The 18,799-nt window shown below is 29.4% G+C and overlaps 1 protein-coding gene and 1 pseudogene across 1 annotated transcript; one reads left to right on the forward strand and one right to left on the reverse strand.

Moving 5' to 3' along the window:
• Nucleotides 1–1,922: 1,922 nt before the first annotated feature.
• Nucleotides 1,923–2,474, reverse strand: LOC100817606 (uncharacterized; annotated as a pseudogene).
• A 5,924-nt stretch (nucleotides 2,475–8,398) lies between these two features.
• Nucleotides 8,399–13,396, forward strand: LOC100818134 (exosome complex component RRP42). The gene is made up of 8 exons (XM_003548006.5): nucleotides 8,399–8,584; nucleotides 10,786–10,913; nucleotides 11,046–11,102; nucleotides 11,247–11,339; nucleotides 11,653–11,731; nucleotides 11,834–11,958; nucleotides 12,385–12,528; nucleotides 12,883–13,396. The coding sequence occupies exons 2-8, from the start codon at nucleotides 10,788–10,790 to the stop codon at nucleotides 13,117–13,119; spliced, it is 861 nt and encodes a 286-aa protein (XP_003548054.1). The 5' UTR covers nucleotides 8,399–8,584; nucleotides 10,786–10,787; the 3' UTR covers nucleotides 13,120–13,396.
• The last annotated feature ends 5,403 nt before the right edge of the window (nucleotides 13,397–18,799 follow it).

Genomic DNA, 18,799 nt, shown 5'->3' on the forward strand with positions numbered 1-18,799 from the left:
TCCACCTTGTAACAGATTTGTTAAGTACATGTACATCCAAAAACAAGGAAAGAAAATCCTTGTATTGTAGGAAAATTCTTCAAGACCTCACTATTCTTTATAACTAAATGCCAACATGAGGTAAAGAAGGCATGTGCATTGTCTAAAACCATTGTTATGCCTCTACTCAAAAGCTTAAGCTTTTAGAAGAGTTGGTTCTAGACAACTGTTATTACACAAAAACAATCAATATATAAAACATTTTTCATCAAGTAAGATTACAAAAATAAAATTTGGAAAAGTCTCAAACCAAGTCAATTCACAAGCATAGCACCATAACTTAATTCTCAACTCTGAAGCAGCCATTAAGCACATGGCATCATTACATGGAGATTGATTATTTCCTATATAAAAAGAGAAGAAAAAAAGAAAAAGGAAAAAAGAAAATATTACAAAGGGAAAGAATTAATGGTCTAGACTCCTTGCAACAGGAACTAAAGTGAAGGCACACCAAAAAACAAATGCATACCTGAGGATACTTGTTTTCTTCCTTAAAGCTAGTAGATTTGTGTACAGTTTTATACCACCAAGGGGCCCATAAGCCATCTATTGGTTTTGGACCTGCTTCTCAATTGGAAAATTGACATTAAATGCCACATTATTATGATGTTGAAGTTGTACCTAAACATCCAACAAATCATAACCATAATAATCCTATTTAATAAGCATCACAACAGAAAAATACAGGATAACACAAAACCACTTCACTGGTTCATCCAAGGCTGGCCAAGAATAAAACAAATAAATATTTTTTATTAGTTTTTATAAAGAAAAAAGGCTCCATATATTGAAAAAAAAAACATCATATGTTTGCAAAGATGTCTAAAATATAACTCTCATTTAATTTTTTTTTTAAAATATCTTAAAGTTTGTTTTAAGCCTTATTTATTATTGGACCAGTCCTCTGTTCATCTAACTCGCAACCCCATCAAACAGTCTATGCTACCACTACAAGTGGGACCCATACATAGATGCTACTAGCCGCAAAGTCCGTAGAAGCAATTCAAACTAAGAATTGGAGCTCGTCCTCATTGCGATTCCAACTGAGAATTGAAGCTTGAGTTTTTGTGAACAGAGCTACAATTTTTACATTAATTATACATCCAATGTTTTTTCCCTTTAATAAACATATAAATCCAACTAAAAGGGGATCTCAATTTAACTACTTGATTAGCAGAATATTTTACCTATAAATATTCAGAACTTAATTCATTAGGGAGACAATGCTAAGAATCCTTCAACTGCTGGAAAATATTGAGCCCTGAAGTGCGAATTCTTGATATCAGGGGTTCAACTTGCATAACCTAGCAATCAAAGACAGAGGAAGTAGTGAGAACTTGACAAGCAATCAACATGCAAAAATCAAACCATGAACGTCCATGAGATGCAGGCACAACAAAAGAACTACTATACATTCTTCTAGGCCAGGTGGCAACCCAACTCAAGCAAAGATACTTGCATGTTTCTCACTTCTAACCTGATCACATCACACTAAGGTGGAGACACAAGAAACAACAACCTTTTTGGAAGGACTAACTAAGTTCATTGAGTTGCAGTAAAAAATAAACTTAATCTTTTGAAGATGTTCAATAAAATGACAAATGTACGCATTTTCCAAGATAACAATCATTTATTTCTCCAAACAAAATGTTAGAAATGATGATTCAGGATCATGACCAAAAAAAAAAGAAACATGATGAAAATTGAAATAATAGAACACAAATCCATATTTGATAAAAGTTGCAACATTTTGGAAGTCAAAAGCAAGCTACATGTTATCACATGCACTACCACCATCACATCTTCTCTATTTACACTAGATAGTATTAATGTACCATCATGTCTTCTGAATCATTAGGATCCTGAACCACAAAAAAAATGTATTAAATTGAGGAAACGGAAACGTTACCGTTTAAGGGTAGTGGTTTGCAATCGAAACCACAACCACATTAGGGGCTCTCGAGGAAATTCTCGACACCAAAATAAGCGGAAGTGATTCGAATAGAGAAGTAAATATTGTTCCCCTGACGAGAGACCTCGATGATGTTGAGCCAAAGGAGCAAGATTTTGACGGTGACACCTTTGAGATTATAAAGCCTGCCCTTGGAGATGACACCCGTGATGGTGGATTTGTACTTGAGCATGTAGGACTCTATGTCGAAGCTTCACGCTTCTTGGAAATACGCTGTGAACTCGCTGTTGTCTCTGTTAAGCGAATACCCTATGGCTCCCTTGGGAAGAAGACCCACCGGGAACCTATACTCCATCAGAACATCATAGGCTGATAGCTTATGCGATTGGCTTAACGCGCATGATGTTGTCAAAGACACCATCAGGATCCATAGGAATCTAATTGAAGACATCATCGCTTCTCTCTCTGGCGTGAGGGAGACAGCAGAGGCCTTGGGAGTGAGACGAGCTTCGCCTTAGGGTTGTTGCTGGCTGCGTTTTGTACGTTTTATTAATTCAAAGGAAAATGAAATAAATAAAATAATTAAAAAATTTATAACTTCAATCAAAGGCAATTTTTAAAAACCATAGTAGTTAGGTTGACTAACAAAGACGATTTTTATAAAACTGTCTTCGTAACATTCACATCGAAGGCGGTTTTATAAAAACTGTTGTAGCTGGATTAAAAAAGTTTACTTTATTTTCAAAAATGCCACTGTATCATTTATTATATTGATTTTTATATAACCGATGCAGATATGACGACGTAAAAAGGAACTTTTCTAGTAGTGAGATGAAGGTTCCGAGAGTCCTTCCTCAAAGAAAATGTGTTGAGTGCGAGAAGAAGAAAAGGTAAGGAAGAGAAAGCGCATTCCGAGAGTGCGGGAAGAAAAAAAAGCAAGTAAAAAAAAATGAGTCCAACAAGTGAAAATTTAAAACTTTACATGACAATTTCGTCCCTATGACTCACTTTTGGATAACCAATAAAAAAAATGGTCATATTAGTAATTATTTTTGTGACATTTTTGTTCCTCTATGTCATGTGGACTCTTTTATTAATGTTAACGGATGAAAGTTAAGGAATGAATAAATTTGTCATACTTTTTTATTTTCGGTAACTAAAATTTGAATTTTTATCTTTTCGAGATGAATTTATTAATACTTTACATATTTATGAACGAAAATAACTATTTATCCTAAATTATATATTTAGTTATCTACTATATAATCATGTATTAAGTCTCTTGTTTGATATTTAAAAGATATTTAATTAAGGTTACATCATGCATGATGATGAGAACCATTAGGACCCGTCTACTGATAAAAGATTTGAGATAATATAATGAGATTCTAGATTTATATTTCAGCGCGACCATTACCATTGTACATAACAAAAAAAAAAAAATCATGCATGACGGGTAATCCTTAAGTATCTCGCTAATGCTACACTTTCTTGAATCTTTCATGTGTTTAAAGCGAACTTTGATTCCTTTGGTTAACATGAAGGAACAAGGACGAAGAATGTGACAAACACTCGTGTCTCGTATACATATAGTAAAGAGAAGGACTGAAGGAGACAACACTTCCACGAATATATACATGTTCACATTAGTATATATAGCTATTATTTGTTGGTTAAAAGTATGTTTAAGAAAGAATTTTTATATCCATATCGGACCATATATAGTGTTTGCTATATTTACATTATTTAGCATACAGTTATAGTATAACTGGTAGTATCAAATATCAATTCAATTATTAAGTTATAACTATTTACCATGTTAATCCTTCTTACCGATTTTGATAAAATCAAACAACAATAATCAAAATTTTGGATTAGCTGTAAAAAGATTATTCTTGTAATTGATTATATTATTAATTGATAATCTAAATAAATTTTATATTTTTTGTCAAGAAAATAAATTTTATAATTGAATATATATCATATATATGTTAGATGAAAGGTAATTTTTAGATTATCTATTTCATTTAAGTTATCCAGAAAATTTCCTTTTATATGAAAATTACAAATAAAAACATAAGTTATTTTAATAGTTTGTTTTGTATTCAAAGTAAGATTTAATTATTCACTGTTCTCTTTTCAAACATTAATTAATTAGGTGAGAAACAATAAGTAAAAAAAAGAGGTGATTAATTTCAAAAATATTAAAGATATTTTTGGAATGGCTTAAATAATATAAAACAAAGAATTTTTATTTTAGTCCTTTATATTCTGTTTGTTACAAAAGAAATAGCTCAGGGAAGGGAGAGCTAGGGACGATAGGATTTTGAGTCATTTAGCAGCACCGAAACAGAGTGAAAATACTTGCAAGATGAGTGGGTCTCATGTGCAAAATTTCTACTATGAAATAGTAGTACCACAAAAAATATTTTTTTCTTAGGGGGTGTTTGGTTTGGTTGTTTTCTGTTTTCATTTTCACTGAAAACAGAAAACAGTAAACAGTGATAAAAATGTGTTTGGTTGGATTTCTGAAAACATTTTCAGTGAAAATGAAAACAGGAAACAATCAGAAAATGAAAACAATAAATTTTCGTTTTCAGTGTTTTCAGTTGAGAACAGAAACCTCATTTCGGGTAAAATGAAATTGCGGTGACAATGAATGTAATTTTAAGCAAATATAAAAATACAAAAAGACAAGAAGTCAATATATCATAAATTTTCAGTATTTTTATTTCATGAAAACAGAAAACAAGAAGTCAAACCAAACATGTTTTCAGAATTCTAATCTTTTGAAAATAAAAACAGTTTTCTGAAAATGAAAACAGGAAATGAAAACAGAAAATGAAAATGCAAACCAAACACACCATTATTTTCTCAAACTAAATAAATAAGGCTATGAGTCATATAATCCATAATGTCCCCCACATAATTGATTATGCCATTTAAAGACCATATCGATTCTGTGATCATTATCGGTTATATGATCTCTTGAAACAAAAATAAAATATACAAAATTGACATATAATTAATTATGGCTAGGCCATAATCAATTATATGGTCATGTAAAAAGTTTCAGACACTTGTATAAGTCATATAATTGGATTATAACCTTTCCATAATTGATTATATGCTCACTTTATAAATTCACAGCTCTATATCAATGTCACATAATCGAATATAACATATCCAAAATCAATTATATAGCTATTTTCAAAGTTAAGTTGTGTTTAAAAAAAAAATAAAAAGACAAAAGACATTATCATCATTTCCTACCCCACTAAGCATCATTAACTAATTGTTAAACAAAATCTTGTAAATGTTTGGGTGGCACGATCTTCCTCTTAGGTCTCTCTGTGACATCTCCTCTGCTTGCTTTGTATTCCTTATCAGTTGATAAAAAAAAACTTGAATGAATTCTTATAAAGAGTCACATAGACTGATTTTTTTTGGTAAGTGGAGCAAAGGTTGTATCATATTTCACACCAGCAATAATGCTAAGCCTCATTCGTGTCAAAAAATAACTTCAAGGTATTCATCCTTGCTAAAAAGTTTTGAAACATCAATACCTGTTTCTTCCAATCTCGCAATGTGAAGAACCAATGTTTGAAACTCCACTGAGAAGAAGGGTGTCCATATTTAGTGTACTTGTCGAGAAAGAAAAATGGAATCATCATTGGATTCAGCTGAGTATACCAGCTAGTTTTTTTTTTTTTTTTAAAAAGTATTCTAACTATTTTAGCAAGTTAGATAAGCATCATTACTAGAAAGGAACCTGTGGCATGTGTTTCACTCTAAAGGGGCAGTGCTTTCAACCAAACAGAGGTGTCAAACCCTATATATTGTCATGCCTTTGATCACTCTGGTAAATTTGATGTTATGAGCAAAGATATATAAAACCAACATGTTTGATTCTTTTTGCTTATTAGTTTTTCAGAGGTTATACTGTACTTATTGTTTCTTCTTTGAGCTGCCTTGTTGTTCCATTACTTTAGTGTCCTGGATTTATCATCTTAACTCCTGAGAAACTCAATTTGTTTTTTTATGCTTTTCAGCTCTAGGCATTACTTGCTTATAAGACATCCAGATTGTTGTTGTTGGTGTGAAATATGTCATATTCATTAACATAGCAGTGTGAGCTAAATGTTTCTACATTGTTCTTTAATCTTGATGCCTGTTTATCATAACCCTGTGAATGCTTATATTTGTTGTCATTACTCACGATTCTTTTCAAGGTGGTTTCTCTTGCATAGTTCTTTCCTTTTTGATCTGATGTAGTTTGGCTAGCACCTCATTGTGGTCCTGATGGATGTTTCTGCCGAGAGACATGAACTCCGGGTCATCACTGATGGATGGTGAGGAACCCGAGTCTGAAGAAAATGATCATCATTAGGAAATTAGTGAGGAGGAGGATGAGGAGCATGGTGTGTAGCAGATAGAGCCACCCCTGATTCTCTTTTTTGTGTTGTGGGGTTTTTAGTTTTTCTTGTATTTTAGTCTCATGTTCTCTTTACTTTTAGTTTATGTTTAGACTTTACACTATTGTGATTGTGTTTAGTTTCATGTTGTTTTAGTTTTGGGCTTATTAACTTTTTGGTTCATCATCTTTCATGGATTTTCGATTTTAGTTTCTCATACATTTTTTTAACTGGTTTTGTTCTCTTAAAAATAAATTAATTTCATTTTTAGTTCTTGAAAAAAATCTAAATAACAAGTCAAAAGTGAAATAATTTTATTTTAAGAAATAAAAATGGACAAAAAATTATGAGGGATTAAAAATGGAAATTCACACAGAAAAGGGTCCAAAAGGATAATAAACCCTTTAGTTTAGACTATATTGTGACTTGTGATGCACTAGTGTGATTTTGATGTTTGATGTTATCCTATTCTTTGGATTCATTTTGAGTATGACTGATCCTTTGGTGTTTTAGTTTCTATGGATGTGAGTTGATATAATTAACTGATGTATGCGTTTGTGGTGCACTAATGTGGTATCATAGACTTGATTCGTAGTTGAACTTAGCCTTGGTGCATACTTGTGAGTATCTTGTGCCTTGATTGATAAATTCTTTGTGAGTGACACCATTAGGATTTGTGCACTTGGTTTTGCTTAATTTTTTGGAATATATGATTGACATACATATATAAAAATCATCAAGACAATTTTTTGTCCTTTTTACTTAGCCAATAAGACTGTGAAGTGAACCCTTAAAGCTTTTCTTTGTGATGCCCTTTGAGCATGAAAATAAATTGTTCATAATCTTATGAGCCTAAAATGAAAAACCATGTTCTACCCGCATCTTAGGGATAGGAAAACATTCTTTATCTAAAAAAGGGATATGAGAACATTAGTTTAAGTTAAATTTTGAAATATGTTTGGGGGAATTATTTTCGAGGATTGAAAGGGATAGAACCCTTGGAAAAAAAAGTGGTTAATGTTTAGCATAGTGGCAGATACAAACATAGGAACGAAGAAATTATTTATAATATTTTTCATAGAATAAAAATATTACATTGATTTTACAAAATGTTATAAAAAGAAAAGGAAAAAATTGTGTATTTGTAGTTTTCGTATCTTGCAACGTACGGGAATGTATGAAATTATCATTGCCGGAAGTGGATCGGATTTAATCCGTGAACTCTTCAATCTAACTCAATTTACAAAAAAAAAAAAATTGGGTTGGATTGAGTAATTGGATTTGATTGGTTTTGGTTTAATGATACATATTAAAATTGATGAGTTTAGAGTTTTGGATTCAATAAAAATTTAATCTAATTCAATCTAATTCGTATGTAATTAAATTATTAATATATAAACACTAAATTAAACACATCTCATTTAAGATAATATATTATTTTAAAGTTTATTTTTAAGGTAATACTTTATTTTATAAATGATAATGTGAGTATATATAGATATAAGATTAGTTTAAGGATGAAAAGAGAAGATGTTGAAGTTTAACTTCTACTGTTGATGAAAAATAATAATACTAACAATTAATATTTGTCAAATAAAAAATTTAAGTATATATTTATAAGTTTCTCTCATCATATTAATTATTTATAAATACCGATTCTTAAAAATATCGTTACTATTCTATCAAGAAAATCTCTTTATTATTTTTTAGTTTGAGAATTTCTTAGTTCTTTTCCAAGATTTAAAAGGTGATAGTCTTTTATGGTCATATTCAATAATTAAGTTAATCTAATTAAAGTTAGATTGAATTGGATTGATAAAATAAAAAAATCAAATCCAAGATTTCCTTATACCCTTAAAATTTACTGATACTATTTTAGTATTATATTTATATGAGTTATTATAAATTTTTAGTTTTTTAGGAATAAAAAAAATAGTTTTTCCATTAATGTGGTGATCCAACTTAGATAATGGTTATATACTGACAGAAAAAATATATAATATATTTGATAGTATAAAGTATTTTCTATTATGTGAACATAGCTGTTCGTGTATACTCAATAGGGTAGGAGGCCGCACATCACTGCCGCGCCACTCGTCGTGGTGTCCTTGCCGCACATCACTTCGTTGTGTCATCTTCTTTCAACAATCAATCACCGCTTCCTCTCTCACTTTCCCTAACTTCGAAGTCACCAACTTCTTATATTTCAAGACAAAAGGTATGAGCTTTGCTTCTTCACGTTGTTAGTTGTTACAACTGCTATGTTCACATATTTAACTGCTTTCTTAAGCAAGTTGCGTTTTTTTCGGTTTTAAACTAACTGGGTTTTCTTAATTTTGATACCCTTTTGCTTGAACGTTGTTAGTTACACTTGCTTCTCAATGAAAATTTCATGGTGTGGTGGTTCTAATGTTTGATCTACGGACTAGGCTCCTAGCTTTAGATTTTATTTTATTTTATTTTATTATTATTTTAGAAATTACATTATAGAGCGATTATTGTGAATGATGGAATATAACTCAAAGCATGGAATAATAAGAAAAGGGATCCTAATAATTGAATTTGAAGTTGTAAAAGTATAATTGATTTAGTTTTGTACTTTGTGCCCACACTTGAAAGAAGGCAAGAAAAGGAAAATACAATACTCAATGTCAAGTTTTGTACTTTGTTTGCCTTCTCTTGCATTCTTTTGTGCTAAGTGATTATCACTGGCATTATTGTTACAACTTGTGGGTGAAATGTGTGGCTACTGTTGGTTTGTTTCAACTATCACTTGATCTCTATTGTTATTATACTATACTTTAACATTTCTGAAAGTTGAAATGGGTGTACTTTTTGTTTCCAACTTTGCATACATGGTTTAATTTAATTAGAATTGCGGGGTAATAAAACATCAAAATGTTTAAGTGATAAAGCATGATAAAAGTTCATTATAAGATCTAAATGTTTAAGTTCTTGACTAAAGTTGATATGGAAGCCTGCAATTTTTTTTTATAAAAAAATCATAACAAAACGATGCAAACGGCCTTGATTAGGCAAACGCAAACCTAAGTCCCTAAGTTCATTAAAACAGTAGATATCAGACAATGAGTGCAATCACAGAATCATCGTCAGATTCAGTTGTATAGCTGTTTTGAAGCCCACCAACTAATTATTTTTTTGAAGTGTTCTGGCTATTTTAGCTAGTTAGATGGGCACCTAAGGCATATGTTTCACCGCAGGGGCAGTGCTTTCAATAACCAGAGGTGTAAAACCCTATTGTCAAGCCTTTGATTACATTGGTAAATTTGATTTTAAGAGTAAAGATGTAAAACCAGCATGTGTTTCATTCTTTTGATTATTATAGTCTTTCAAAGATTGCATTGTACTTAATGATTCTTCTTTGTGTTGCCTTTTTGGTCCATTATTTTTGGATTCTTAGTGTGCTGGATTTATTATCTTATCTCGTAAGAAACTCATTTCATTTTATGATGCTTTTCTGCTCTAGCATTACATGCTTATAAGACATTAAGACTGTTTAGTTGGTGTGAAATATGTTATATTCATTAACATAGCAGCTATTGCACATATAGTATTTGGTGTCGGGGAATGCAAGCTAAATAGTTCTATATTGTTCTTTAATTTTGATGCTTGTGTTTATAACCTTGTGAATTCTTATATTTGCTAGTATTTCTTGTGATTCTTTTCAAGGTGGTTTCTCTTGTTCCTTTTTTATCTGATGTAGTTTGGCTAACACCTCATTGTGGTCCTGCGGTTAGACTTGGGAATTCCATTTTGGTCTTCAAAGTTCAAATGCTTTGTAAATATTATGATGATTGGTTTCAAGTATTCTAATTTAAATTAAAGTTTAGAAGAAAAATCAGGTCCTGTAAATACTTTGTTCTCTATTATGAGTGCTTGTATTGTGGCATACTAGCAATTGATTTTTTATTTTTATGAGTACTTTGTCCTCAAAACTCAGGTCCCTTGCTATTGAATCTGTTTGGCAATTTAAGATTTGGGGCCTATTTGGTTGGTTATGTTTTCTTAATTAAGGCCTGAGACCAATTATTTATGTTTTGCGTAGTAATCCTAATTCTTTGGTAACTCAAAGGCAGGTTGGGAAAATCACTCTAAATGATATTTAGAGTATATGGTTGCAAATGGAGGGAAGCATGCTACTAAGATGAACATAGTACTAAGAATGCCAATAGAGAATGGATTTAACGTTATTAATAAGACCATTTTCCTCTCCTACAGCAATAATCTGGATAATCGGATAGTCCATAATACTTACTACTTTAGAATGTAACAGGGTAGAGCACTACTATCCTGGTCTTACAACTATGCTTGATACAGAAATAGTTTAACAACACTGTACTCAACCGTTTCCACTTTGTACTTATAGTTATGAGATTTCTCAAAACTCTTGCTTTGCAGGAATGGTGGGTTTATCTCTTGGAGAAACACATTTCATCCAAGGTGGCATTGCTCAAGATCTTCGTTGTGATGGTAGAAAGAGATTGACATATCGACCAATCTCTGTTGAAACTGGAGTGATTCCCCAGGTAATGCTTTAATCAGTTGACATTTGGCAGGGTATTCTGATGATTTGACCCTAGTTGAGCATTGATTTTTTATTTTTATTTTTTGCTTTAAATAGTTTTAATTTATGTATTTGATAAATAACTTCATGGCAGACCAATGGTTCAGCAAGAGTCAGAATGGGTGCCACAGATGTCATTGCCAGCGTTAAGGTGGGTAAAAATTAAAATGTTTGGATTGATTTCTTATTTCTTGACTTGTAATATATTTTTGTTAAATACTATAATAAACAATTCTTTTAAATATATTGAGTTGTTTTACTAACCATGATATGTTTGTTGGCTACACAAGTGCAGGCTGAACTTGGAAAGCCAAGCTTGTTGCAACCTGACAAAGGAAAAGTCTCTATATATGTTGATTGCAGTTCAACAGCAGAGCCAGCTTTTGAGGTTGCATATTCTATTGTTTTTCTTCATTCTATTTGTTTAATGAAGTCATCCATGTATTTTGGTTTTCTTCATGTTTTAACTTCAACTCTTTTAAGTACCATGAACATTGATAGCAAAACAAACAAGTAAATCTTTAAAAGCTTTAAATGAGAGTTAAATGGTGGGTGCATTGGATTAATAAGCTTTGGATTTTCATCAATGATAGTGTTTTCTATTATTATTGTGTTATTTATCATTTTTGTTCCGTAAATATCTTTTAATGCTTCAAAATTAATATTTTATTTGGTGCTCTAAATCTCTGGCTTTTATATAGGGTAGAGGGGGTGATGAGTTGGCAGCAGAACTGTCAAATGCTCTTCAACGCTGTCTCTTGGGTGGTAAAAGTGGAGCAGGTCTATTTTCCCCCTATAGTGAAGACTATGCTTTCCCTTCCATGTTGTTGCGTCTTTTTAATATAGCTGTTGAACTCTTAGCTCTTTTATATTCCCCTTCAGGTGCTGGAATTGATCTCTCATCGCTTATTGTTGTCGAAGGAAAAATTTGTTGGGATCTTTACATAGATGGGCTTGTTGTTAGTTCAGATGGAAATTTGTTGGATGCTCTAGGCGCTGCCATTAAGGTACAACTCAAAAAGAGAACAATTACTAGGAATGCTAGAAACAACGATAATGATGGATTCCTGACTAAAATAATTACCATTTCAGAGATCATCCTTTTATGATGATTTCAATTTTCAATAATTTTGACTTTCTAAGTTTTCTTGTTCATTTACTATAGTTTAGCTATTAATGTTACAAACATAATAGCAGTTCTTTGAAATGACTAGAAGTTACCTGAAATTATTTGTTTTCATTAAGGTACAACTGAAGATATCTTCTTACTATCTGTTTTCTTAAATCTTTTGTAATATCTCAAACAAATTTGGAATCTGTTTCATGGAGGTTTTCCACATCGATTTCCTTTTCTACTATGATGTTGAATGCAAACCCATTTTCAGAATTAACTGGAAATGCCCCAATGCAGCTAATAACTATTATTCTTTTAGGCTGCTTTGAGCAATACAGGTATTCCAAGAGTCCAAGTTGCTGCTGGAACATCAAATGATGAGCATCCAGAAGTTGACGTAAGCGATGAGGAGTTTCTGCAGTTTGACACATCAAGAGTCCCTGTCATAGTTACACTGACTAAGGTAACATACATGTGCTATCCTATCTTCATAGAGTAGAAGTGCCAAAACGGGCCACCCTTCCTTATGTGGGCTGGGCAAGAAGAAAACCCGATTCAATTCAAGTCTCTAAGACGAAGCTCAAGCATATTGTTAAAGCCCCATTTTTTAAAGCTTTTGGTGGGTTAAGCCTTATCCGGGCCATAATCAAATCAGGCTAAAAAGACTTGCGATTAATTAGTGGTGCTCAAAATTTAAAGCTCAAGTCTTATATAATTATATTTCATCAAGCTGGGACAGCTAGCAGAACACATTTTGCCACCTCTTATCTCAGATTGACCATATATGTCATAATTTCTTACCATCTCTGCTTTTTAGGTTGGGAGGCACTATATTGTAGATGCAACATCAGAAGAGGAATCACAAATGAGCTCTGCTGTTTCTATTTCTGTTAATAGGCAAGGGCACATCTGCGGCATAACCAAACGTGGAGGTGTAGGGCTGGATCCAAGCATCATTCTTGATATGATATCTGTGGCTAAGCATGTAAGCGAGCAATTAATAAACAAATTGGATTCAGAAATAGCTTCTGCTGAAGCTGAAGAGGAGTCATGACAGAGAAGCACTTAGTGATAACTAGGGTGTACCGAATACTTCAATTATTTTGGACAAAATTTTGTAACTGAATAGAGGGATTAAAGATATTAAGTGTATGTTCGAAATTGTTATAACTTCTGAGCTATGTGGTCCTGACTTTAGCTTTGAGATGGTTGTTTAATGCCATGCAAAACTGACATTGCATTGTGACATTAAAGACTGACATGGCTCACAATGTTTGGATCAGGTTTGTAATAGCAAGATGCTGCCTTTGCAAATTGCAATAGTCAGGTGATATGGACCATGTGATTTAAATTGTCACTTTTTTTGTTTTCCATACTTTAGCTTACGTGTAATTTTAGTCTCTCTAGGTCTAACTGCTTGAACTTAGTCAATAGTCATTGTAGTTTTTTAATTGTTAGATTTGAGTTTCTCTCTTTACATTTCGTCTAAAAGTTAATGGTAAATGGAAGTGTAATGTAATATTGATTTGTATCATGTATGGATAGTAAAAAGTGTATAAAATATTTAACATAAAATGAAACAATGACTGCCGACATTAATGCACTTTTATGTAAATGTTTAAATGAAAATAAAGAAAAATGGCTCAAAGGGTCAACCCACCTCTATAATGCACCTTTTTCACTAAATGTACCATGTGATCTCGTTATACTTGCGTGTAGACTAAACTTGCTATTGCATGAAACACCTAACTACAAGGTTGACTCTCTATAAGAGGGGCATTCCCTTGTAATCAAATATAACAAACATGCATTTTTTCGCCGACTTAAATATTATAATGTATTTGTACGTATTTACACCCCATTCTAGAGGAGCATTGCTTTGCAACAGAGAGATGATTCGATCACAGAGAACAGGCGTTGTTTTTGCTTTATTGGGTATTCTATGGTTGAATGGTTAAAGTCATTTTCCATATTTGTTAGACTAGACTATGCTTGGATTAGTGATAGAGAATAAAACGGAACAAATACAACTATAATAGAATAAGATAAATTGAAATGGGATGGAGTAAAAATGCCATTGTTTGGATATTTTATAACAGTATGGAATAAAGATTTCATTTTGTTGATTGAAAAAATGATAGAACAGAACGACTTATAACTTTTCAATTCCCACAGTATTCTTTTTTTAAATATGTTATCCTTAAGAAGGTGATAAGTTTAAACTTTGCAAAGATCAAATAGTCATTTTATAATCTAAATGATTTGTTCTATCAAATTTGGGGAGAAAAATAGAGGTTAAGTAACGGAATGGAATGGATCATGATCTTACTTTTTTCGTTATGTTTTATTTCTTTGGCTAAAATACACTTTTAGTTATTTATGTTTTTTATTATAATTATTTTGGTGCTTTATTATTTAAAAAGTTGGGTTTAATCGTTTATATTTTTAAAGTGAATTAAAATGGTCTTTTTAAAATAATGATGGTTTAAATTTTAGGACATAATTTTAAATTTCTTTATTGATTTGAGATGTGAAACTTGTTTCATTAAATTCATATACATAAAAGTAAAAACTATAGAATCAAAATATTGTTTGAATAAAAAAGTGTCATAACACACTATAAAAGTCACATGAAAAACGAATCTAAAGAACAATTGAAAAATTAAAAAATTTAATATCAAATTGTTTTTCAATTACTCATGAGACTCATTTTACATGCGAATGTTTAACTTTTTTTTTATTCGAATATTAATTAAATTTCATAATTTTCACCTAAGTAAATCTTGTTAAATAAGTTTCACATCTCATATTCATAAAAAAATATTCAAAATTGTATCCCAAAGGCAAAAAAAAAAAAAAAAAACCATACACTTTGTTGTATGATTCATTATACAAAGTATCATTTCTCACGTTTAAATGGATTTCTAATAGTAGATAATACAACTTAAATATAAAAGACACCAAAATCAAATCAATTTTATTTCACGATTTTTCAAACGAATAATTTCACTTATAAGAGTTAGCTCTACTGGTAAAAGAGAACAACATGATTAAAATGTCACCAGTTCAACTAATTTTTAAATATTCCTATAAGGTCTCTGCAAAAATCCAATTCTAATTAAGGTTTGCTATCTTAAATCTCTAGGAATTCAATATTTAGAAGGGTGAAGTCATATCTCTAGGAATCCAATTTTTTTTTATATATATATTTTAAATATAATATATTTATTTTTACTACTGATTTGTTGAATTAATTATTGGGCCAGAACTTTCTGTTTTCTCTCCGCGATTGGCGTTTGTATGTCTCAATTAATTTGAAGGTCCATCGTCCACCTTGATAAGCGGCGGCTATCACAGACAACCATCCACGATTACTTGTTTACATTCATTCAAACTAACAACAGACACTTTTAGGCTATGCTAATGAAACACACATGCAAATTGCAACGTTGAGAAACTTTATTTTTCTTAAAAATAAATATTAATCGATGTTGTCACTGGCTAAGGAATTAAAGTATAAAACTTTTAGCATGTTTGAAGTCCTTAATGATTGATTTTTATTTTAGATTTCTAATAAAAAATTTATGTTATATTATATCTATGATATATCAAAACTTTTTGTTTGAAATATTTTTTATGTAATCTCATTTCAACAACTTTTTTATATATAAATTTATTAGAAAGATTTGTTGGCAAGATGTTACCTCATTTAAAAGTTTTAATGTATCATAAATCCAATATAACCAAAAAATTATTGAGGACCAAAAAGAAATAATTTATTTATTAGAAATCTTTAAGATATTTAAGCCAAAATTTTATGAAAAAATTTACTCCCTCAGTTCCTCTATATTTATCATGCTGTTTTATATAGACTAAAAATATTATTAAATAGATAAAAGAAAACAATTTTTTTACAAATTTAAGTTTATCATTATTAATTTATTTTTAATTTTCGTTTTCCATATTAATATTATAAAATATATAAATAAAAAATTAATATTACATTGAAAAATAAAATAATAATTATTTTGGATTTTTTTTTATTCTTATATGATAATTATTAGGTGACACATAGAGCACTAAAAACTTGTAAATAAAGAATATAATTTTTTTTTTACAAAATTAATGTTTTCATAATTAATTCATTTATAGTTTCTACTGTTCATCATTAATAATGTTAAAAGGTAAAAATAGAAAAATAATAATAATTAATATTACATTAAAAAGGGTTAAAATAACACTTTTTTAGAATTGATTTTTTAGGTTATGTTTTAATGTTTTAGTGTCTTGATTATTTATATTTTTAAATATTTCCTTTTGGTTCATTTAACTTGAATGTTAAATATGATAATAGAAAAGTGTGATGTGTCCATTAATCATTGATTGTGTAAGTGATGTGGCACACAAATTACAATAAAATTATTTTAAATGATATCATTTTAATTATATATATTTTTTCAAATGATTCCATTTTAGTAATTGAAATTTTTTAAATAATTTCATTTTGGTGCATCAATGTGAAATTATGCATTTTAGTCACGATTACATATTATGTTTAGGGCCCGATGAATATAATTAAATACATTCTATCAAAACTATAGTTATGTAAACATTTTTTTTATCCTATTCCCAATATGGCATTTTTTTTATTTCTCATTTCAAATTCTAATGAAAAACATTTTATTCAGGAACGGAGCTACATTGTTCCACGATGGCACCATGCCACCCTCCCCAAATTTGTTCAATTCTCTCAATTTATATATATATATATATATATATATATATATATATATATATATATAAGAAAAAATTATAGGAATTTATGAAAGATGATAAAAGAGTTTCATTAAAGTTTACTTAATTTTACAATTTACTTTAACAAATCTCAGACAACATATAGGTTACGTCCTTTTTACGAAAAAAATTACAATATAATATAAAGAAATTTATATTAAGAAGAAAATTCAACCAATATTAATTATTACAATACATAACTTCTGAGTTTAAATAGAGATTTTATTATTCAAATATTGGTTTATAAAGTGGTAATTTTCTTACATGTATATGTATTATAATGCGTCTTGTAAATATTTTCTAATTATTTTGATATCTGTCCAGTCAGAATTATTATTCCAAATTTAGTAAACTTGTTTCAAAACATGATATGTAGCTAGGCATCTGCAAAATTCTAAAATTGATTTACTTATTCCTATTTATATTTATAAATCTATAATGTTCCCTGTTTCAATTTTTTGGCACAAAAATATCCCCAATTAAATAAGATAAAGGCTATATTAACAAATGTTTAAAAGAGAGAAGAGCATTAATGATAATGGTATTGATATTTTTTTGAAAAAAAACATACATATAAGAGATTTATTAATTAAATTAATTATTTTTTAATTATGATAATTATATAATTGTATTTTATATGTAATTTTTTAATGTATTTTGTCACGCCTAGTAAAACATCCTACCTCCACCCCTAATTTTATTTAATTTTAAATGTGATTAGTAGATTTTAATGATATTAACTCATTTTTTTTATTTAACATGATAGTTAATTTTATTTATATTTGAGTCGGAGTAAATATATGTTAAGAGTATATTAACAAAATTTTAAGGGAAAAAAATAAAACAAATACTAACAAGTAATCTTAGAAAGTTATCAAATATTTTTAAAAAACTATTTAAATTTTTTTTAAAGTTTTATGTTAAAAGGATTTGATTCTTTTAAAGTGAGTGTAACAATTTGTTTAAATTTATTTGTTGAAAAAATTATTTATTTTAATAAAATAATGAATTTTTTTATTTATTTAAACTGTTTTTACTAAAATAAAAAATCTCAATGTTTCATGAAGAATTAACGGTTGATATTTCAACATATTAATTATTTATTGCGTAAGATATTGATAATTGAATTTTATATCAATATTATTTTTTTGGCTAAAAGTACGTACCTCCGTAACCAAAAGTTATATGAGACTAATATCTAAATGTGGAAAGATCATTAAAGTATATTTTGTTTCTTCCAACAAGTTTTTTTTATATGAAATATTAGGAATTAAATCTTTATTAAGATAATTAAAAAATTCAACTACCTACAAAAATTTATTATTTGAGTTGTAATCAAATCACATGTATATATATCGGAGATATTAAATTACACCAATATAACTTTGATAATTATTATATCATTCTTATAATTTGATATAAGATATGATTTTTATATCAAATTTGAATTTGTTAAAATTAAATAATAAAAATTAATCAAATTATTTATATTTCAAAATATTTATATTGTATTAATTTTAATTTATATGAATTAGATAATAAATGATTTTGGATTAATATAAAATTTTATATATATCATTTATGTGAAATGAATTTTTAATCCAACTATAATATAATAATTATCAAGATTATTTTATATAATTTTAATATATATATTATTCCGTCGTCAGGAAAAAACGACTCTAGAGCAGACTATTAATTAATGTTTCCTATACATCAATTTCATCATAAAGTGAACTTACACAAATACAGATAGTTGCAAGAAAGAAGTTTCATAGTGCCTTTTTTGGACCAATTATAAGTGCGATAGACATGCTTTCAACTGCATTTTATCAATATTGTTGATGGAAAATGATAAGTGGAATCACTCTTGCAAACCAGAAAAGAAAAATTGAAATCGATTGATTTTGTAATGCTTTACAAATTTGTGTCATTGAGTA

The sequence above is a fragment of the Glycine max genome, chromosome 16 (assembly GCF_000004515.6).
Source record: "Glycine max cultivar Williams 82 chromosome 16, Glycine_max_v4.0, whole genome shotgun sequence".
Lineage (NCBI taxonomy): Eukaryota > Viridiplantae > Streptophyta > Magnoliopsida > Fabales > Fabaceae > Glycine > Glycine max.

Bases quoted from the DNA above. Each gene is read 5' to 3' on its own strand.
- LOC100818134 (XM_003548006.5), top strand. From the start codon at position 10,788: ATGGTGGGTTTATCTCTTGGAGAAACACATTTCATCCAAGGTGGCATT. The intron at 11,340-11,652 runs GTTGCATATTCT...GCTTTTATATAG, and splicing joins CAGCAGAGCCAGCTTTTGAG to GGTAGAGGGGGTGATGAGTT. The intron at 11,959-12,384 runs GTACAACTCAAA...TTATTCTTTTAG, and splicing joins CTCTAGGCGCTGCCATTAAG to GCTGCTTTGAGCAATACAGG.